Below are 22,380 nucleotides of genomic sequence, written 5' to 3' on the forward strand. Positions count from 1 at the left end.
CAGAAAATCAAAAACGATAATACAGAAAGTAGAATTTTCAAGGATATATTTGAGAATCTGCAATGCAAGTCATTGATAAGTAGCAATAGCACTTAGACCAGGAGTATCAAATTCATGGCCCACGGGCCAGATGCGTCACACACTGGCCACACTCACCCCTGTTTTAGCGAAGGGGGAAAAAGTCATGATACGTCATGATGTCACTGTGAGTTTGACACCCCTGACTTAGACTTAGAAGGCAGGGGATTGGACTAGAAGGTCTCCAAGGTCCCTTCCAACTCTACTATTGTATTATTGTATTGTATTATTGTATTATATACCGCTTCATAGTACTTTACAGCCCTCTCTAAGCAGTTTACATTGCCCCCAACAATCTGGGTTGTTGTAAAATAAACGTCGTAACTGAACTAGATATAAGGATAACCATGAATTATTGAATTTTAAAATGTTTGCAAATTATCCAAGATCCTAAAGTTTAAAGCCACAAGATAAATTCTTATTTTTTTATAAAACACTGTAAATTGCAGGAGCATAAAATAGCTGTCAACCTCCAGATATAGCAAAATAGCCTCTTCCTAATAGTAAAGAGTAAGGCTAAGCAAAGATAAGTTACTTTGAAATCCTGTTTTTGATTTTGGGAATATATAGAACAAGATGAATTTTGGTCTGATCCAACAGATATATAAATACATTCATTCACTCTCACAGGCAATCATGTTTTTGCATATCCAATTCATTATCATTTTTTGCTAAATTTAAAGAATATACTAGGTGGAATGTTTGCAACAACAGATATTGTTTTTCAAAGGAACAAAGAACACAAATATTGTGTGCTTTTGATTATATAAATTTTTGATTCTGCTAAATCTACAAAGAGATGGTGCCTATTTACAACTCCTGGTTGTAACCCATGGAAACAGGGAAGAGTGAACAAGTTCTACCTATTCTGCAATACTCTACAATCATCTACACATCATCTCTTTCCAGGTACCACCCTCCACGCCTGATAGTTAAGTGAGGCAATAGAACAAGAAGTAACATGTCAGGCAAAAGGAAAGAATGCTACAAAAAAGTAAAGACGAAATACCAACCAACTTCTTTTACCCTATATAGCCTTTCACATAGCATGCTTATTTCAAAGGTTGAATATGCAAAAATGGTGCATATTACTGTGACCTGAATTGCCCTTAGCTATAATACTTTTAACTGAAGAGAGACATTACTATTATTTTGAAGTTTAGAAAGAAATGCTAAATCATGGTATTATTTGCAAAAAAAGTGCTTCTGTTTCAATGCTATTGTGATGGATGGATGGAAAATGGCAATAGACAAAAGTAAAAAAAAGGGGATTAATAGATGTCATGAACTTCGCAATAGGAGTTATTTTAAGTATCAAATCATCTTTTTAACAGAGCTACAATGTTTTAGATGTACAATTCTCATTTTTTTAAAAAAAGTAATCAGCTTAGAAATGAGACCAGAAGGTTGACTCCTATGAAGCGAATGGTGAATTAGTTTCAAATCTATCAAATTGAAGATTACTGCTTAACCCAAACTTCAGTGAAAAGAAGAAAAATCTTTCTGGAAAAGAGATAAACCTTATTTCTCCAATCCAAAACACTATTTGATTCAAAAATGGGATTCTGGAAATTGGAATTCTAACATATCTGGAAAATGTCAGCACTATTAAGAACAAAAATTCAGCACTAGGACACATGTTTTGTGTGAAAATAGTGCCAAGAAAATTCCAAGCCTTTCTTAGAAAGACTGATCAAGACACTTCGGAAAAAGTTAGTTTTATCTCAATCTAACAATCTTCCACATTTGGCAGTTATAAACGTAGTGGTCTTATCCAGCAGGACCAGTTAAGAAAGAGTTGGAGGTCAAATACACCCAGCTAAGCTGAGAAACGGTTCATTTGACAACACCGAACTACCTCAGCACAGGATCCATGCTCCATGCTGAGACATAGCAGCTTCTTTCCCAAGTTTACACATGGCAATGAGCCACGACTTAGGATGTCGTGTGAACCCACCTACTATGGGTTTGTAAACTATGACAACGGCTCATAATCCAGAGAGAGAGAGAGAGAAGCTTGTAATTCTAACCGTCCCTTGCCCAACCTCGTAATTGCCAGGTAGGCAGAGCAGCACCGGTCGGGGGGGAAAGCTCCTTAAAAGGTTTCATGAGGCGGAGGCTGCCGGGGAAGGAGCCAACGGAAAGAGCACGAGCCGCCGTTAATCTCTCCGGAGCGGAGGCTGTTGCCCAAAGCCCGGTTGGAAGGCTAAGACTCACGGGGTGCAGCGGTCGCTGTATTCATTGGCGATGGTCTCGATGCCGCCCCTCCGCGCCACCGCGATGTAGCAGTTCTGAAAGCCCAGGTCGATGCCCACCACAGACATGACTGCGGCGGGTGCGGTCCGCTTTCTTCCTCAGCCCTCCTTCCGCGTTACCGCGGCGGGCCCTCGCGGGACAGTGCTCGCGGCGGGGAGACGGCACCTCGGCGACTCGATCGCTCGCTCGTTCTGTCACTGCGGAACAACAACTGCCAACCGGCACTTTCTCTCTTCTGCGCAGGCGCGGCTGATTGCCAGACGAAGACGCCGCGAAATTCCGACTTGGGTTTCGGCAGTTTCCGTGCGTCCTCGGTGAGCCTCCAGGAGTTCGAGAAAGATCTGGAATCCGGGTGAGGAGAGTGCGAAAGAGGCTTCTGTAGGACGTCCTCTAAGGGCCAGAGTGCAGAACTGCAGCTCTCTGGCTGTTCGGCCTCGGAGGTTCTGTTCTGAAGTACTGTCACAGAGGCCCAGAGCGGAAGAAGCACGGAATACTATTACGGGCAGTTTGCAGTTATATAACCAAAAATTATCATCATCCTTCAAATATTTTACTTCCTTTGTATTTTACGTCTCCTATTCCCAGATTGAACAGAACCCAGGAAATATGAAATCAACACCGAAAGAATAAATAGACTGTGAAAGATGAATAGTACATGTGTCAGAACAGGAAATAAAGATATAAATAATTGGGATATTTATTTGTTTTTATTTAAAGATGTGAATAGCTGCTCATCTTAAAACCAAACTTTGGGTGATTCACGCTAATTATGTCCTATCAAGTTGATATCCATTCTTGGTGACCACATAGATTTTCTCCAGGACAATCTCTCCCTTGCTTGATCTTTCAGGTCTTCCAGTGGTGCAGCTATAACAGAGTCAAATCTACTTTTCTGTTGGTTGTCTTCTCTTTCCTTCCACCTTTATCAGCATTACAGTCTCTAGGCAACTAGGTCTTTGCATACTGTGTTTAAAATAAGATAATTTATGTTGAGATATGCCTGAAGTGAGAATTCTGGTTTTATTTGTTTGATAATCTATTGGGACCTTTTTTGGGCTGCCTCAATATTCTCAGGATTTTTCTCCAACATCATATTTCAAAGATCTCAATACTGTCCCTATCCTGCTTCTTCATTCTATGGAGAATACCATGGCTTTCAGTATTTTAATGTGTACCCTAGCTTTCCACAATTGGTGCAATTCTGCAGTTGGTGCAAATCGTTGTACGAAAATACAGTATTCTCCCATCAGCCATCTTTTCTTTGTGTACTGGAGCAAATAAACAGGACAGGCAGAAGGCTGTGACTTTGCTGATAACCCACACTATCTGTAATACATTTCAGATTCTATTTTTCTGATGCTTTGCACTAATTATTTTTCTTAAATGGGAGTTGTTTTTGAATGCAGGTAGACTTTGATTTACAACATTCATTTAATAATGATTTGAAGTTGCAATAGTCTTGGGAAAAAATGATATGACCCATCCTCAAAGTTGATTGTCACCCCCCACTTCACAATTTGGGCATTTGGCAACCAACTCCCTTTTATAGTATAGGACGTTAGCACCCACCCCTCTCCTAGAATAATGAAATATCTAGGAAATATTAAAAAGGCAGAATATTATACCACCCTGGATGAGAAAAGGAAACATGCTCTTGGAAAGCAGCCCCCACCTTTGCTAATAGCCCCAGAAAGGCTGGGACAGCTTCTCTACAAAACAAAGGACCTTCATCCTTAGGACATGATAGGATTAGCCCTCACTCAAGATCCAAACCAGGACAAGGCCATGAAGCCATAATAGGAATTGCCCAACACCCTTTCAGAACACAACCCTCTTCATTAAATCGTCACCCAGCAAGATTCAACCAAGCCTGGAACTTGACAACCTACAAAGTTACCCCCTGCATGGCCCCATGGGAGCCTGACAACCAATCAGGATACCTGCCCTTACACAGGAACAGAAAGCTCTAAGGTGGGACCCAAGAAACAGTATAAATCTCTCTCTCTCACCCATGTGCTCATTTGCCCAGGATCCAAAAAACCCATTTGGTCCTGTCCACCATTAAACCATCTTCCCAACCATTACTGATGATTGACCCACTATCTCTGCTGGAAGTAGGTTCCAAGCTTCCACCACTCTTTCTGTGAAACAATACTTTCTAATATTACTTTTGAACTTCCCTCCTGCCAGTTTGAGGTTATGCCTCCATGTTCTTGAACTATATGATTCACTTAACAACTGTGGCAAAAAAAGTATGACTCACTTAAATATCTGCGTCACTTAGGAACAGAAATTCTGGTCCCAATTGTTGTAATTTGCGGACACCTGCATTTGGCTTTGGATCTAACTTTTGATTTACTTAAATTGCTAATTCCTTGTATTGCCAGTTCAAGTCTGCAATATTCAGACTTGAATGTTCATATTCAGTTACGATAAATCTACATTGTCTGGATAGCTTGTTCAATCGCGTTGTGTAATATATTCAACATCAGAATAAATGTTGCCTCTTCCTAAATGAATACACGTACCCTAAAGCTTGATGCTAATTGGAAGAGTCAAGGTTTAGTCAAAATCTTAATCTTAATGCAGAAAAAGATGGACCTTAGAGAGAAATATACCAAGTGAACATACATCATATTGGACCCTTGCACTCCAATCTGTATTTACTAGGAAAAAAGCTCTTTACTGGGTCTATCACTTCTGAGCCATAATGAGATATAGCAAATTTTATCTCTTTTCTGCCCTTGGCCAATTATTTAACACCTGTATTTCTACAGCCTAGAAAGGGCAGTTCACTTTTAAAGAAAACTGACTCTTAATTATTTCTCGCATGAAATGCATAACATGCTTAAATTAAAAAGTTTTAAGAATGTAACAGTGCCAGAAATTCCTTTGCTAGGCAGCAGTCACATAATGACATACAACTGCATAACATAGTGAGAAAAATTCTGCTCCAAATTACTGTTATTAAGTGAGGACTATATCTACATACAACCAATCAATTATTTCTTTCAACAAACACTGGAATAAAAAAGAATATTTTACTATATGTGAATGCAGTCAGTTCTTTATAATATAAGGAGAGATAGCACAAAACCCAACAGCTAATTTTATTCAACAAACCATGACTTAATGCAATATGTGAATTGAACCCTAGTTTCCAGGTATGGTTTAGCAGAAAGAGATTCATAGGTTAATACACAATAAGCTAAAACTACATACAGTATATTCTTATTTAGCACATTGTGTCTAGCTACTGTAATCTATAATCCATCAATTATTATAATAATTAAGATTATTGTGCAAATAAAGCACATTGTGTATTTGTGAATACATTTTAATATCAAGTTTGTAATATGTGCCTGGTTAAGTTTGAAGTTGTTCTTTTTTCAAATCAACCAATTAGTGTCTCAGTGTTGTTTGTTTCTAATATGACACTAGCAAGATGCTATCTGTAACCAATTTAATAGAACTATTTGTTTGTAAAAGTTGTCTTCCCTGAAGACACCATCTGGGCATAATCTCAAAAAAATGACTTCAAAGCACCCTTCATCTGTGGTGGTTGACAAAAATTCTTCTACAGCTCTTCACCCATCTTTTCAGGGTGCAAGTGAGCATGTTATTATGACAGATATTTGATCTTTGAGTTGCAAGTGATGCATGAAGAGAAAAAAAGGTTTTCTGTACACCTGTTGACTGGGATATATGACTTTTCTTAGCACCATCTATCAAACAATCAAGGTTTTCTTTCCTCATTACTATCTTGATGTTGGAATTAGAAATCAGCCATCCCGGTTGTAATGCTACATCATTTTTCATTCTAAATTTAGGAGAAAACAATCCCAGCCCTTTTTAGATTGATCTCTGAGGTATTATTCTCCCTGTTTGATATAGAGGTAATGCTTATCCTGTTTATTTGGATCCATATAATTTTCCTAATTATTAAACTGTACGTAATGGAGATTACTAAAATGTGTGGATGAAATTGACCAAATAAATGTTTGGTCCTAATATTTGGCTAAGAATTGAAGGAATCTTTTCTGGCAGGTGTCTTGTCAACTCTGATTTTATTAATCTATTAATAACTAGGCTAATTTTTCCCAGATATTTGCTTCTAAAAAATCTGATGCAGAAGTTAACAATAAGATTATTTTCTTGATTGGGTATCATCATTAGATTTTTTTTTAGCTCCTGGTTTATCAGGGTCAGTTTAAATATGCTTTTAAACCTTAGAGGTTCAATTAACTACTTAAATGATGTTCTTTATTATTTTCATAAAATCTTCTGAACCTCTTTTTTTCTGAGACCAGCATCAATGCACATTAAGGAAGATGCTATTGAAAAGATGACTATGGTTACACAAACATCAATCTTTCTCTGCAGATTTCTTTATATCTGCTCAGAAACTTTTTTTTAGCATTGGTGAAATATATTCTTTTTCAATAGCCTTACAGATTTGTTAGTAGATTCTTAACAAAGTATTCCTTTTAATTTCCTTTCCTCTGATTTTTGATTTTAATATTCTCTTTCTCCCTCTTGTTCTGATTTCCTGTCTTTTTTCTCTGCTTATTACATGTTATTGTTTTCTGTTGTAAATCACCATGTGGGTATCTGACAAAAGGCACACTGAGGCTCTCCTTCCATTTCTACACTTTGCATCCTGTGAACAGTATCATTGAAGAACAACAAATTTAGAGATTATAATTTCTACTAACTGATTTACACTGATGATTTTTACTACACAAAGTTAATTTATTGCTTTGGAAAGACGTAACTGAAATTCTTACATAGTAATCGATTCCTTTAACTGAATATGCTCAGTTTTTGCTTCAATACACATCCCCCTCCTTCTGTAATACTGGAAAAGGTTAAGGAAATCTGTCTCCTAGCAAGAAACTTATATTATTACTTTGCTGCAGAACATTACAGTACATTCACTTCAAGATGCCCTTAATTCAAACTCTTGAACAAAATAATCTGAATAAATTTGTACTAACTGGGGCTTTGCCTTGCCTGGAAAAGCTCTTATTTCTTACTAATAAAAATGTTTAAACTCCAATGTAAACCACTGGGTTTGGCTCGGACCAAACTGGATTCCAATCCAAGCTCAGTTATCAACTATGATAGACAACTTTGGCTAGGCAATTCAGTGTTTCTCTCTCCCTCTTCCTCCCAAAGAATTGCTTATCTTCAAGATGAAATCCAGGAATCTTGATTTTGAAGGTAAAGATAACGACTCAAGGAAAAGACTGGAAAGGGAAATAATAGGCAAAAGCATTTTGAAAGTAAAAACTAAGTAAATGTAACGTTTAAATTGCTTTAAAATCATTACGGTAAATACTACTGACTTGTTACAAAGTGGAATACTAATTAATAAACTAATATGCAAAACAATAAGACTTTTATCTCTACATGTGCAACGCAAGTAAAATGTGGTTTTAGTCAGATGATCGGCCTAATGAAGGATCAATATGAAGAAATTCCTTGATTTTGTCATAAAGGACTAGCACCAAGGCACCACCTGTCCCACGAAGAACATTTGAAAAAGCCCCACGAAAAAAGGCTTTTATTCCTTCCTGGCCATATATCTTGATAAAGCAGTCAATGGTTCCTTTATATTGGCGTTCGGCCTCTCCACTCTGAATTCAAAAACATTCAAATATAATAAAAGTTAATGCAAACCATATACACTTGATATATAGTAAATAATTATTCTGTAATATTTCTTTTACTAAGTTATAGGTATACTACCTCAAATGTTGTCACTGCCAAGAACTTAATGAAGAAATATTTTCCTGTTGTAGGTCTCTGTTACTACACTTAAAATGTCTATGATTTTCCAATAAGTTTTTCTGTAAACTTCAGACTTAAAAGAGGTCACTTCAAAGGAAATTTTTAAAAATGCTAGTTTAAAAACTACTAGTTTTTAAATATCTGATTTTGGTGCAAAGTTCTGTAATGGATTTTCACTCTGAAGTTTCTCATTATCAGTAAATATCAGTCTGAGACTGGTAGATTCTCCTTAATTTCTGTTGAGAGGGGATATAAATGCAATTATTTGAGGGGCTGCCACAAATAAAAGTAGAGGAAGTCAACCTATTTTCCAAAAAATCAGAAGGAAATACAAGAACCAATGGATGAAAACTAATCAAAGAAAGAAACAACCAAGAAATAAAGAAGTAATTTCCTAATGGTGAGAACAATCAACCAGTGGAATGGCTTGCATTCAGAACTTGTGGGTGCCCCATCACTGGAAGCTTTTAAGAAGAGCCATTTGTCTGAACTGATATAGACTCTTCCGCTCAAGCAGGAAGAGGGATCAGAAGGAAATACAAGAACCAATGGATGAAAACTAATCAAAGAAAGAAACAACCAAGAAATAAAGAAGTAATTTCCTAATGGTGAGAACAATCAACCAGTGGAATGGCTTGCATTCAGAACTTGTGGGTGCCCCATCACTGGAAGCTTTTAAGAAGAGCCATTTGTCTGAACTGATATAGACTCTTCCGCTCAAGCAGGGAGTTGGACTAGATGATCTCCATCTCCCTTCCAATTGTGTCATTCTATGTTCTATGATTTGGCACCAAATGATTATAATTCAGCAATGTATAGATGTTTTAAATGTTGGCTCTATGGTAAAGAAGTAACGATAATAATAAATTGAAAGAGACAGTTGTGGTTCTTTTTTCCTTTACAAAAACAGATTTAATCCAAATTTATGTATCATGAATCATTCACACAAAATATATATACATATATATCCTTAACTTTCTTTTCTTGCATACCAGCTTAGCCCCCACCCCTTCAAATATCTCAAACATATACAAAAAATATTGAGGACGGAATTTACCAATTCAACAAAATGTATTATTTGCTAATATTTACTCCCATTGCTTTGATTCCAACACTGGTGATAAAAAAATCGAATAACTGCCAAAATAATTGGATACAACACATAACAGAAAACCATTTGTTAGTTTTCAATTCCAATGTTAGCTATGTCACGGTTGTGTACAAATCATAGCTAGTTTATAAATACCAAGGTCCCTATTTGAAATTGTAATTGCATGCAAGGTATAGGCCAATGTGTATGTCTTATACAGAGGCTACTTAGTAACAGAATACCTGCTTGCAGAAGGTTCCAGAATCTCTGTAGGTGTAGAAAAGATTCCTGCTGAGATTCTGAAGAACTGCTGCTCAAATTATTAGACAATATTGAGTTAGATAGGGCAATGGCAGCATTATATTTTAATATCACATTTTCTGATTAAAGAAGAGAGAGATGAAACAAATAATATCAGAACAGAATGATGTAACCCAGACAGTCACAAGGACATTCACATTGGATGAATTGCTTACCTGCATCATCATGCGTCTTCTGACAGTGTCAAATGGATAGGAGAGTATCCCAGAAAATACTGTCACCACTTGAGCAATTGCAAAAGATAAAAGGAATGGGGTTTCTTTCGGATTTGGTAGCATTCCCTAAAAAGGGGAAATTTAGTCATTGGCTTGTATTCAAATATTTAAATTTAAGCATGAATGAAGTTATATTCACATACAAAATTTTTCTATCTGTTCAGAGTATTTTGATGAATCATTTTACATTATTGAAGTAATTTAAAATATTTTTCATCTTACGTTTTAAGGTGTCAGACAAATTAAAAAGGAGGAATATTTCGTATGAAAAATTAAGATACAATATAGCTAGATGTCCAGATGGTAAACTCTGGTCCACTGGTGAGACCAAAACCTCAAATCACATTTATCCAAATGCAACAATCTTGCCAAATTTTAGTTAGGTGAAAAATAAATATTCATCAAGAATCATTTTAAAGGTTAAATCAATTACATTTATATTTCATTGTTTTTGTGCTTTCTGAATACTTTCTAGAAAGTACATTCTTTAGTCAGTCATCATTATCCATTTATACATACTAACTAAATTACATAACTAAAGACAGTAATAACTAAAACTACTTTTAAAATAGTACATAGAGAGAATATGTATTCAGAATATTAGAGTCAGCAACCATTCTGATTTTATCTGAAGTAAAAATGCTGCTCCCCCTCCGAATGTCTTCTGCTTCAAGTTGGTGGTTGTGACTTTCTGAGAAAGGAGGTCCACCAAGAGTATATACTGCCAGTAAAGTCATTCAAGATATACATTTTATCACAACGGTCTAGCTAAAGCAAGCAGACTCCTATATGACCAGCAGAAATACACGACAATGCTGAGTAATCATTTTACTGACAATGACAAAAGCATAATTTCATATTGCATGGAAGAAAGACATGATAAACCACTCTTATATTCTACCCAGAAAACAAGATGGATAGATAAGAAAAAATAATTGACAAATACTTGATTGTGAATATTCCCTTACAAGAACTTCTAAAACAAAAGAAGTTATATCAGCTCTCCAGTTGTTACCAAGTCAGAAGGCTAGAGGAAGTCACAGAATATCTACAGAAATATGGCAAGCAGCTGCAGAAGAATTAATCCAATTTTAAATAAATAATGCCAACAAGTATGGAGAACAACCCAGATGCTAAGATATTGAAAGATGCTACTCTATATAAATAAAGATTTCACAAAATCTGCAAACAATCAAATAATATCCTTACTTAGCAAAATGCTTACAATTGTTCAACATAGCTTAGACCAGATACTCGAAGGAAAATATAAGAAATTCAAGTTGGTTTTAGAAGAGTCTGAGGAACATGATACACTCATGCTGATGTACCTTGAATAAGTGAAAAGTCAAAGAAAACTGAAAAAGAAGTCAAGATGTGAATGATTAATAGATGTCATTGATTACAGAAAGTCTTCCAGCTGTGCCAATTACAGTTTATCAAGCTATTGAATTCTTGTAGGAAATAGGTATCTATATTTTTGAACTTCCCTGAGGCATTTTTGAACTTCCCTGAGGCTGGTGATTGGAGCTGCTGGCTACAAGGGGAGAGTCAGAGAGACAAAGAGGACTAAGGTAGTGAATCATATATCTATAAACCAAAATAGCAATAATACATTCTGGATTAGTGTGCTTGAGATTGCGATTTTATTTTATTTCAAAATGACCAGCTAAGTTCAATGTAATAACTGTTTTGCACTTGTCTTTCGCAGGAGTCTTTTCAAATTTGGATACTGTCCCCTTTGTAAACAAATTACTAGTCTACATAGACAGAGTACCTATCTAGAATCTCTAATCTGTGGTCTCCAAGAGGAAATTAGGTGCCCAATTCGGCCATTCCATACTATGGAGGTGCCACGCTATCAGCCCCCTCTACCGCAAAGATCCTGCAGGAGAAGAGCAGTCTGGACAACCGTGGGAGTTGGCAGGATGATAGCTGTGAACCATAAACACAAAGCTTTTGCTGTGACCCAGCATAACAGATATAGCGCCCTTGCTGACCTTAATGGGGATACTAAAGAGACAGGTCAAGGTAGTTGTGATAATGATGACTCAAATAAGCAGGGGATCATGGTCCAAAATAAAGAACTTTCTTTGGAAAGGCGAAATGGGGACCCAGGTATCACCCATCAGTCGCACAAGAAGATCAAGGTATGTAAAAAGAGAAGTCATCTTCTGGTTGGTGATTCAATCGTAAAGGATGTAAATTTAGGAAAGGATATGGAAGTTTTAAAAGAGATCAGGTGTCTGCCAGGTGCTACTGCCCGCAGAGACAAGAGGCATGTTCTTAAGATAGTCAAGAATGCAAGTAAGGACTGTGACGTTGATGGTATTATACATCTTGGCACAAATGATCTGTCCCAAAAAGATGTACTTTCTGTGAAGAATGATTTCCAGAGCTTGGGGTATGAACTTAGTAGTGTAGGTTGTAGGCTTATCTTTTCAGAGGTTTTACCAGTATATAAGGAACAAAAAGGGAAGGGCCAGCGTGTAGCAGAGTTTAATGTTTGGCTAAAGGAGTGGTGTAAAAGGGAAGGCTTTGGTTTTATTAGTCATGATGCCTGCAGCTGGTCCAATGAAAAACTGTACAAAAGAGATGGTTTGCACCCATCCACAAAAGGGACTGAGTTACTTGGCATTAAATTCACAGATTTTCTGGATAAACATTTAAACTGAACAGCGGGGACAGAGAATTAATTGATATAGAACATTTCTGTCCCCAGCAATCTAAAATTCATAGGGTTATCAGTAACATAGATGTTTGTGCGGGTAAGATTATCACTCCTGCTGTCAAGCAAAACCAAGCATTTAATAGTGAGTGCCATACCATGTGCATGAATCGTACAAGTGGCAAGAAAATAGGGGCAGTCAGGCATAACACATGTTATGTAGACAGTAAACACAGAGTCAATCAAAATGGACTCACATGTCTATACCCCAATGTACAGAGTATGAGGAATAAACAGAATGAATTAGAAATTCAAGTAAATGAGGGCAGATACGATATTGTTGCCATTACAGAAACTTGGTGGGATGAAATCCACAAATAGAACATACAGCTAGAAGGATTTAAATTATTTAAAAGAAATAGACCAAATAAAAGAGGAGGTGGAGTTGCATTATATATAAGAAATAACTACATCTCTACAGAAATAGAGCACAACAATGATGAGAACTATCTTGAATGCATTTGGGTCAATATTAAAAGTTGGGGGGGGGGGAAATGACATTGCCATAGGTCTATACTACAGGCCACCCAACCAAGCAGAGGAAGTAGATGAACTTTTTGCTAGTCAGCTAACTAAGGTATGTAGGAAGCACACCACAATAGTAATGGGGGATTTTAACTACCCTGACATCAACTACCCTGACAGACCCTGACAAACTCTGCACCAAGTGGAAGATCCAACAGGTTCCTAACGAACCTAGCAGACAACTTTGTTTCCAAAAAAGTAAAGAAGGGAACAAGGGGATCGGCCATATTAGACTTAATCCTCACTAACAGAGAAGAAATGATAGAAGGTGTTGAAGCCATAGGAACCCTGGGGGAAAGTGACCATGCAATATTGGAATTCAACATTATGCAAACACAAGTAGTAGAACAAAGTCAAACTAGAGTTTTGAATTTTAAGAGAGCTAATTTCAATAAATTTAGAGAGAGCTTGGGAAGAATTCCATGGATGAGAATCCTCAAGGGGAAAACAACTCAAGAAGCTTGGGAAAGTTTGAAAAATGAGATTACAAAAGGTCAGTCAAGCACAATACCAATGAAGAAGAAAAACAACAGCTCCAAAAAGAAACCAGCATGTCTGCATAAAGAACTCTCTGACAAATTGAAAGACAAAAAAAGTTAAGTATAAAAAGTGGAAAGAGGGGGACATAACTAAGGCAGAATATCAGCAAATAGCCCGAGCCTGTACAGATGAAGTAAGGAAAGCTAAGGCTCACAATGAAGAAAGGCTTGCCACAAAAGTAAAAAAACAAAAACAAAAAAAGAGGAGAAAGCAGAATTATTTAACTCATTTTTTGCATCTGTCTTTACACAAAGGGATAAAACAGTCCAACCTATCAGAAACAGCACCACAGAAATCAGATTAGGAACACAAATTGAAATAGGGAAGAAAATGGTAAGTGAGCACCTGTCTACCCTAGACGAGTTCAAATCACCAGGACCGGACGGATTACACCCAGGGTTCTGAAGAAACTGGCAGATGAGATCGCAGAACCACTGAACTATATCTTTCAGAGATCCTGGAACACCGGAGAACTGCCAGAGGACTGGAAAAGAGCTGATGTGGTTCCCATCTTCAAAAAGGGGAAAAAAATAAATCCAGGAAACTATAGACCTATCAGCCTGACCTCAATACCAGGAAAGATTCTGGAAAAGATAATCAAGCAACGAATTAGCGAACACTTAGAAGTAAACAAAGTAATAGCCAAAAGCCAACATGGGTTGGCAAAAACAGATCATGCCAGACTAATCTTGCATTATTTGACAAAGTGACAAAATTAATGGACCAGAGGAATGCCGTCGATATAGTTTACTTGGCCTTCAGTAAGGCATTTGATAAGGTAGACCATAACCTACTACTAGATAAAGTAGAAGAATGTGGGTTGGACAGCATACCACCAGATGGATTCGTAACTGGCTGACCAACCGCACTCAACGTGTTGTCTTCAATGCAACTGCATCTACATGGAGGGAAGTATGCAGTGGAGTACCCCAAGGCTCTGTTTTAGGCCCAGTACTCTTCAACATCTTCATAAATGATTTGGACAAGGGGATAAACAGGGAACTCATCAAATTTGCAGATGACACCAAGCTGGCAGGAATAGCCAACACTCGAGAAGACAGGTTTTAGATACAGAAGGATCTTGACAAACTTGAACATTGGGTACTATCTAATAAAATGAAATTCAATGGTGAAAAGAGGAAGGTTCTACATTTAGGCAAGAAAAACAAAATGCACAGGTACAGTATAGGTGGTACCTTGCTCAATAGTAGTAACTGTGAAAGGGATCTTGGAGTCCTAGTGGACAACCATTTAAATATGAGCCAGCAGTGTGCAGCAGCTGCCAAAAAAGCCAACACAGTTCTAGGCTACATAAACAGAGGAATAAAATCAAGATCACGTGAAGTGTTAATACCACTTTATAATGCCTTGGTAAGGCCACACTTGGAATATTACATTCAGTTTTGGTTGCCACGATGTAGAAAAGATGTAGAGACTCTAGAAAGAGTGCAGAGAAGAGCAACAAAGATGATTAGGGGACTGGAGACTAAAACATATGAAGAAGGGTTGCAGGAACTGGGCATGTCTAGTTTAATGAAAAGAAGGGCTAGGGGAGACATGATAGCAGTTTTCCAATATCTCAGGGGTTGCCACAAAGAAGAGGGAGTCAAACTATTCTCCAAGGCACCTGAGGGTAGAACAGGAAGCAATGGGTGGAAACTATTCAAGGAGAGAAGCAACTTAGAACTGAGGAGAAATTTCCTGACAGTTAGAACAATTAATCAGTGGAACAGCTTGCCTCCAGAAGTTGTGAATGAACACTGGAAGTCTTTAAGAAGATGTTGGATAGCCATTTGTCTGGAACCGTATAGGGTTTCCTGCCCAGGCAGGGGGTTGGACTAGAAGACCTCCAAGGTCCCTTCCAACTCTGCTATTGTATTGTATTGTATAATATGTCATGTAGAACTTATACATAAGACAGAAAACTACAGCCCAGGAACATGGTGGAATAGATTGACTCCAGGATGGCAAAGGAATGAAATAATGCTGTATATTTTACATAAATTATCATATAAAACATGTATAATAAATATAGCATATCAATTCTCAATGTTTTTGAAAAAAATAGTTAAAAAAACTTACTTTTATGGTGTCATAACATCCAAAATAAGATGCTCGATATACAATAATTCCCTGTACTGAAACGCTAAATCCTTGGTATAGACCAGTAATTCCATCTTTTCTAGCAATTTTAGCAATACAGTCAGCTAGACCTGCGAATTGTCTCTCATTGGGACCTTAAAAATGAAGTTAAAAAAAGTAAATTTTCAAAAACATGTTAAAATATTTGAAGCATAAGTAAAAACAAAAGATCCCTACTAGCCATTTTGTAAACAATTTCCTCAGCCGTAGAGGTCTCTATCTGGACAGATTGCCAAATCTGATGAGAAACAAGAGTCAATTTTGTAGATGAATCAGGTAACTATATTTTGTTTGGCCAATTTGTGGTTTGTTTATTCCTTCCATTCTGCCAATTTCCAGAAGAAACATGTTGAGCACAAAAACAAATCAGAGGTAATTCAGAATTTATGTATTTATTTAATCCAATTTTAAGGCCAACCAACTTCAGGGTAATTTACAGATAAAAGAAATAAATAATACATACAAAAAGAATATCACTGAGTGGAAGAACACCAAGCCTTAAACCAAACCAAACTAAACCACACCAGTCTCAATAATCACCCTACAATCAGTCAATCCCATTTATTGTTCAGATGTAATAAGCCCAAATGAAAACAAGTCATAAAAGAACTTCAAATCAGTTACCCCCAAATTAATCATGGGTTGTTGTTTTTTTTGTTAGAATGCGTTAACATGCCATGGTAAACTAAAAACAAATATCCTGTGATATTTTTACATGCTATATAAATGAGGAAACTTTGGATGGCATCTTTCATTTTCAAAGTAACTGGCACTAAGTCATTCAAATTTAATATAGTAAATAGATTGTTCCATGGAATATCCAGGTCCAGAGCAATTTTCCACAGAATAATAAATAGTGGGGAAACACATTAAAGAAAGGGCATAGTTTTGAACTTCTTAAAGATATCTAATGGCTATTGAAAAAAGTAAAAGCTAAATGTACTTTATCTAATTAGCTTTATGTATAGGTAATTCAAAGTTTAAAATATCAAGTTTTTATTATATCTTCAGTATAGATTGTACAACATATAGAAACTTCAAATAGCCAGGTGACACATCTTTAAAACATTTTTAACATATAGCACCTTACCTTTGCCAATGTCAGCACCCAATCGAGTTCGTGCAAAGTCTAATGGATATACTACACACAGTGAAGTAGCCCCAGCTGCTCCACCAGCAGCCAGATTTGAAACGAACCATCTCATAAACTGTAATAGAAATAAGTTCTCGGTTCAAAATAAATGTTGCAATCAAGCCAGGGGTGAAATTCAAAATTTTTCCCTACTGGTCTGTGGGCGTGGCTTGGTGGGTGTGACAGGGGAAGGATATTAAAAAATCTCCATTCCCACCCCACTTGGGGCCAGCCAGAGGTAGTATTTGCCGGTTCTCCAAATTCAAAATTTCCGCTACCAGTTCTCTAGAACCTATTAGAACCTGCTGGATTTCACCCCTGATTCAAGCTCTTTTTTTTGGATGAATATCTCAACTATTGTAAACTAATGTTGAGATGACACTGATTTTATGTATGATCAAATTCAAATAAAAGCAAATGACCAACATTTTTGGGAGTTTGGATGACAAAATTACTAATCATATATACTCACAATATCCTTTCATTTCAACCTATGTCAATTGCTATGAATAGAAAATAATGTTCAAAATTATTTTGATTGCAGATATCATAGCTTTTATCTTATAACACATTTTCTTAAAGAAACCACCCTGAACTTTATGTGTTAAAGTGTAAGTAATTTAGTTACTTACATGTTTTGAAGTATTCTGGATTAACTTCTTTGAAAAGTACTGCATTTACAATTTTAGATTCAAGTGTATGTTTCATTTATGCTGTTAAACAAGGCAACTCTTGTTTAATTCAAATGAATGTGGTAGTTTTGCAATTATTCATATCTTTTGTTAAAATACACCTTCCAGTGGTTTTATTTATGCACTGCAGCTCAGTTATTTTAGCTTTCATTCATTATACTCCATTATATTATGGAGTAAATGGCAAGATTTACTGAACTTGGCTGATCTCAAAAGCTAAGCAGTGTAGGCTCTTTCTGTACTTAGATCTGAGATAAGAGAAAACTAAGGGCCGCAGATTAGCCCAGAAATCAGAAAAGCATTTTGTAAAAAGTTATTGGTAAATTGCTTCTGTGTTGTTGCCAAGAAAATAGCATGGGCATGTTCATATCTAGGCATCAATAGTTCTGTTCACTGGAAAGAGACATTCCCATGTTCTCTAGAATAATAATTTAAGAATTAATTTGCCTTAAATTGACAGAAGATGAACATGTAATACAAAAATATTGAAGATTAAATAAGGTCATTTGCAAGTGCTCATAAATTAAATAACCTTAAATGTGAAATAAGTATTTGCTAATTCAGAAGATATTAAAGTAAATATAGACAAATTGTCTACTGGGAAAAGGGAGTTTTAATTCTCCTTGATACTATTCTTATTTATATATTTAGGGCACTTATGTAAATAAACATATGTCTTTTTAAAAACATCCTTTCCTCAAAGGTTGACGAGCTCATTAGATACAAAACTTTGTATACTTTCTCTCTATTGTCTACCATATAACTTTTAAAAAATAAATAAAAATTCATTTACTGTATTGGCATATTTTAATCAAGATTCCCAGTGGTTTACAATTACATTACATTAATTAAAATGAAATATGAAATCTAAAATATTTGGAAAGCAAATTACTTTCCACTATTATACTGCACAATTGTACAGATGATTAAAAACTATTTATTTTTATTATTACTTCCTAGCAAATGAAATGGTATTAATTCTTCAATGCCTTTTAGAAATATATTCATTTAAACATTTACAGATTGAAAAGACATTGTAGGGGACGCAACAGCCAATAATCTATATATCAATGCAGACAATTATTTTCAAAAGCAGCCATGCGTTCAAGTGATTGATCAATCAGGTTTCAGACAATTAGATAATGCTGAAATCTGTTTGGTTAATATAACCTGGCCAAAGCTAATACTTTACAGATACATTTCAACTATAGTTATTGGAACTTACAACCTGGGTAGGTGTCATAGCTTAAAACATTTAAGTTGTAAGACTGCAACTAACTGAAATTCTGATCCCTTTTTTGTTCACTATTCATGCCTACACACTCTCACACAAATTTCCTTCCTTCATTTTCAAGTGGTCAGAAGTATGCTATCTGGGATTTCTAGCTTGCTGACATTCCAACACATCTAGAATAGATTAAGCAGAGTATTGCTGCCTTAATACAACAGGTATTAGAACACTGAAAAAATAAACTAACATATTAGTGGGTCTTAAGTGGAGGCATTCCAAGTAATAAGACTCAGCATTTCCTCATGTAACCATTGATTTGATCCTTTATTAAATATTTTGCATTTTTATGCATGATAGGAATAAAACAAATTTTCAATGATTCTGCTTTCTTACTATGACCCTTCTCTATAGTTTCAAAGGGCTGTAGGAAAAGACTATCAAGCCATATAAAGTACATACATATTTTTTTCCTGGCGGGCATGTCTCATAAGTGTTAGTTAACTCAGGAGATGCTTACACCAATAATAGCCAACAATAAATCCCAGCCAATGTCTTCTATATAATGCCCATAATCATTCAAAAGAAACCCACATTTCCAGTACTTCTTAAGATTAAAACAAAGGAAAACTTTTGAAATAAACCTTTATTAAATCAGACTTACCTGTGTATCTTTATCAACTCCAGCCATGAAAATCTGTTTGTATTTGTCCTTAAAGGCAAAGTTTAGGGCTTGAGTTGGGAAATATCGAATAACATTGGCAAGATTGCCACGCCAGTAACTGAGAAATCCTATAGATAGAAGATTTTAAAATGTATAGGGTTCCCATTTTAAATAGTTTAAAACTGCATAACTAAACTTATTACTGAAACTTTTTCAATTTATTTCAAGTTTAAACACTTGAAATAAATTAAAAACATGTCAAAACCAAGTTACTACTGAACAACTTTAACATTTATATTGTTTCCAAAGTCAATGCTTAACTTTTGAATTATTATTCTAATCTTAACTATTTGATAACTAAGCAGTGGAAGCTTACATCTAGGACTGAGATCAGAAATGGCAACAAAATTAATTAATAATTAGTTGAGATCTATACTGTGCTGTTCTCAGAACCATTCCAATGTGCTTGCTCCATTCTTACTCTATATCTAAGACATGTAAGAGTTGCTTTGAACTGCAAGATGGGTGGCAAATACAGTAAATTTGATGATGATAATAATAATAACAACAACAATATACAATATCAAAAACATAGTATCAATTGCATAATTACAATAGAACTCAGAGTTGTATATATAAGATCCATTTTATTTACAGCAAAACCTCTCATTACAAGATGGTATTGTTCTTAATATACCTCTCAAAAAATCTGCTGAAAAAAATAAAACAGGCTGTGACGGCTTTTGTAAAACCGAACAAGTTTTAGAATATGCAAGGCAAATTGACTAGAAATGGGTGAAAAAAATCACCAGTTGATCCATATGACTTTATAATAAGATGGCATCAACATTAATTTGTGTAATATTTCCAAAATATGAACAAGTTATGGAGTACTAGTTTTGAACACTACAATTTACTACTGTATTTTATCTCATGAGTTTACCAAGAGCTTCCATATAGTTCTCAATATTAGGAAGCACTAAATTTGTTTAAATATGAGCACAAATTTGGCAAAGGCCTGGACAACAGTAAGGATTAAATCTTTACAATGAAGCCAGTTCTATGAGATGATATTCATATGGTTTTCAGTGGTATAGCTAGGGTGAACCTATGGCACGTGTATGGGCACGCAAGCCGTCGCCCCAGCTTAGCTCCACTGCACATGCATGCATGCCTCCCACCGGCCAGCTGATTTTTGGGTGTCCACCATGCATGTGCATGGGAGGAGTGCACACATTTGCAGAGGGGGTTGAACATGCATGCACGGGGGGGGGAAAGCATGGGGGTCATGTACGCATATGCAGGGGGGGGCTGGTGTCATGCATGCATTGCATTATGGGTGTTGGAAGACATGTGTGCGCATACTTTTGGCATGCAATGACAATAAGGTTAGCCATCACTGGTGTAGCTGATTTTACTAAGCTTAGAGTTGCTTCGGTGACAACCCACAATTAAGAATTTGAGTATATTTCATCACAGCATACATATGCACAGATACACACACACACACACACACACACACACACACACACACACAGGCAGAACATCACAAAAATTTCCAGAGGGCAAAAGATATTATCGTGCAGAGACAAACATGGTGGATGGGATATTACATATTCTTGAGTTTTATAATAGAAAAATTATACTAAATAACATTTAAAAATGAATAAATTCACATTCTGTTAATGCTGTTACTACATTATTTGGAAAAATTAACCAGTAATCAAGATCCTAAACTATTTAATCACAAAGATAAGAAAACACAGTTGTTGATTTCTAAACAAATCAGGGCTGGAATTACTAAATAATAAGAAATAAAGGTTACAATCCTCATGCTCTTGGCAGTAGATTTTACTTTACTCAGTGGGCCTTACTTCCAAACAGAAATGGCATCAGGTTATATTGACATGGCAATGGGAAATTTATATTGATGTTATTTGTAGAATTAAGTAGCTCACTATATGCAATTTTATCAATAGCTTCTGCATTTACAATAAGTACAGGCCAGCAATCAATCCCATGCATTCATGGCAAAGATTCAATTCAAAACTGGCAGGTAAACTTAGGATATATTTAGAATTGTTTCAATAAGATGACTGATATTTAAAGAATTCATATACATTCAAACTAATCCATCACCACTAGGCTAAGATTATTATATTGCAGTTTGGAGAAATGGAATTAAGTGTAAGTGTAGGTAACCTGGATTTTGCTAGATGTTTTGACTATCATTTTCACCCTCTCTGTTCACGGATTGGGTGTTGTATAAAAGACACAAGTCCTTTAAGTCCTATTCACGTAGCCAGTAGTAAAGGATTCTGCTAAATTGCAGCTCAAGAGATGCCCTGTGGAGATGGTGGCAAATACATTTAATAAATAATATAATGTATCTAAAAGAAAACTAAAGTCCTTTAGCTTGTTGGGTTCATGGGAGAGAAAGTTTTAAAACAGGGATTTTGGCCACAATAACTTTGAAAGGAGGACTATTTCTAGGGCTAACATACCTTGCTCCCGAGGAATGCGTACAATGCAGTCTATCATGCCTTTGTATTGCTGGTCCGCACGGATCTGCTTGGATGAGGCCTGAACCTGGAGCAGGAGCTTCACCCGCTCAATGGGTGCGACTGTCGTTTTGGAAATAGCAGCTGCCACCCCACCTATCATGAGGTCCTTTCCAAAGGAGACAGGGTCGAAAAGCTGCTGCCCTTCAGCAGCCAGCATGATGTCAGTTGGGTAGAAAGAAAGATAATGGTGGAACTAGGGCCTGCAAGCAGCATCACCCAGCACCAGGCAACACTTCTAACTGTCACTGCTCAGAAAGAGCTAATGGAGTTCCCCTCCCCTCCCCCCACTTCATTCTCCAGCCACATGATGCCGAATCACCCAATCACAGCAACCGTCCTGCCTTTTCCTTTTAAAGGAAAGGTTGGGGCTTTTGAAGATGGAGCCAAGTTCAGAATAGTGAGCTGAGGCCTAAAA

At 36.3% G+C, this 22,380-nt stretch overlaps 3 protein-coding genes across 3 annotated transcripts in view; 1 reads left to right on the top strand and 2 right to left on the bottom strand.

Moving 5' to 3' along the window:
- Positions 1-2,979, bottom strand: part of HSPA4L (heat shock protein family A (Hsp70) member 4 like) — a 33,809-nt gene extending 30,830 nt beyond the window's left edge. The window contains exon 1 of the mRNA XM_081959911.1: positions 2,296-2,979. Coding sequence (XP_081816037.1) covers positions 2,296-2,402 — 107 coding nt within the window. The 5' untranslated portion in view covers positions 2,403-2,979. The remainder of the gene's footprint in view (positions 1-2,295) is intronic.
- MFSD8 (major facilitator superfamily domain containing 8) overlaps positions 1-22,380 on the top strand; it is a 253,501-nt gene that overhangs the window by 74,866 nt on the left and 156,255 nt on the right. The gene's annotated exons all lie outside the window — the stretch shown is intronic.
- SLC25A31 (solute carrier family 25 member 31) lies at positions 5,494-22,208 on the bottom strand. The gene is made up of 6 exons (XM_081959369.1): positions 21,906-22,208; positions 19,402-19,529; positions 16,776-16,893; positions 15,626-15,780; positions 9,694-9,819; positions 5,494-7,973 (listed from the first exon to the last, which is right to left on the bottom strand). The coding sequence occupies exons 1-6, from the start codon at positions 22,120-22,122 to the stop codon at positions 7,773-7,775; spliced, it is 945 nt and encodes a 314-aa protein (XP_081815495.1). The 5' UTR covers positions 22,123-22,208; the 3' UTR covers positions 5,494-7,772.

The sequence above is a fragment of the Natrix helvetica genome, assembly GCF_964273705.1.
Source record: "Natrix helvetica genome assembly, chromosome: 7".
Lineage (NCBI taxonomy): Eukaryota > Metazoa > Chordata > Lepidosauria > Squamata > Natricidae > Natrix > Natrix helvetica.

What these genes read in the sequence shown, in the direction of transcription:
- SLC25A31 (XM_081959369.1), bottom strand. Translation starts at nt 22,122, where the DNA reads ATGCTGGCTGCTGAAGGGCAGCAGCTTTTCGACCCTGTCTCCTTTGGA. An exon ending in ACGCATTCCTCGGGAGCAAG is followed by an intron (nt 19,530 to 21,905) that starts GTATGTTAGCCC and finishes TTCTATCTATAG; the next exon opens with GATTTCTCAGTTACTGGCGT. An exon ending in GGGTGCTGACATTGGCAAAG is followed by an intron (nt 15,781 to 16,775) that starts GTAAGGTGCTAT and finishes TTCATTTTTAAG; the next exon opens with GTCCCAATGAGAGACAATTC.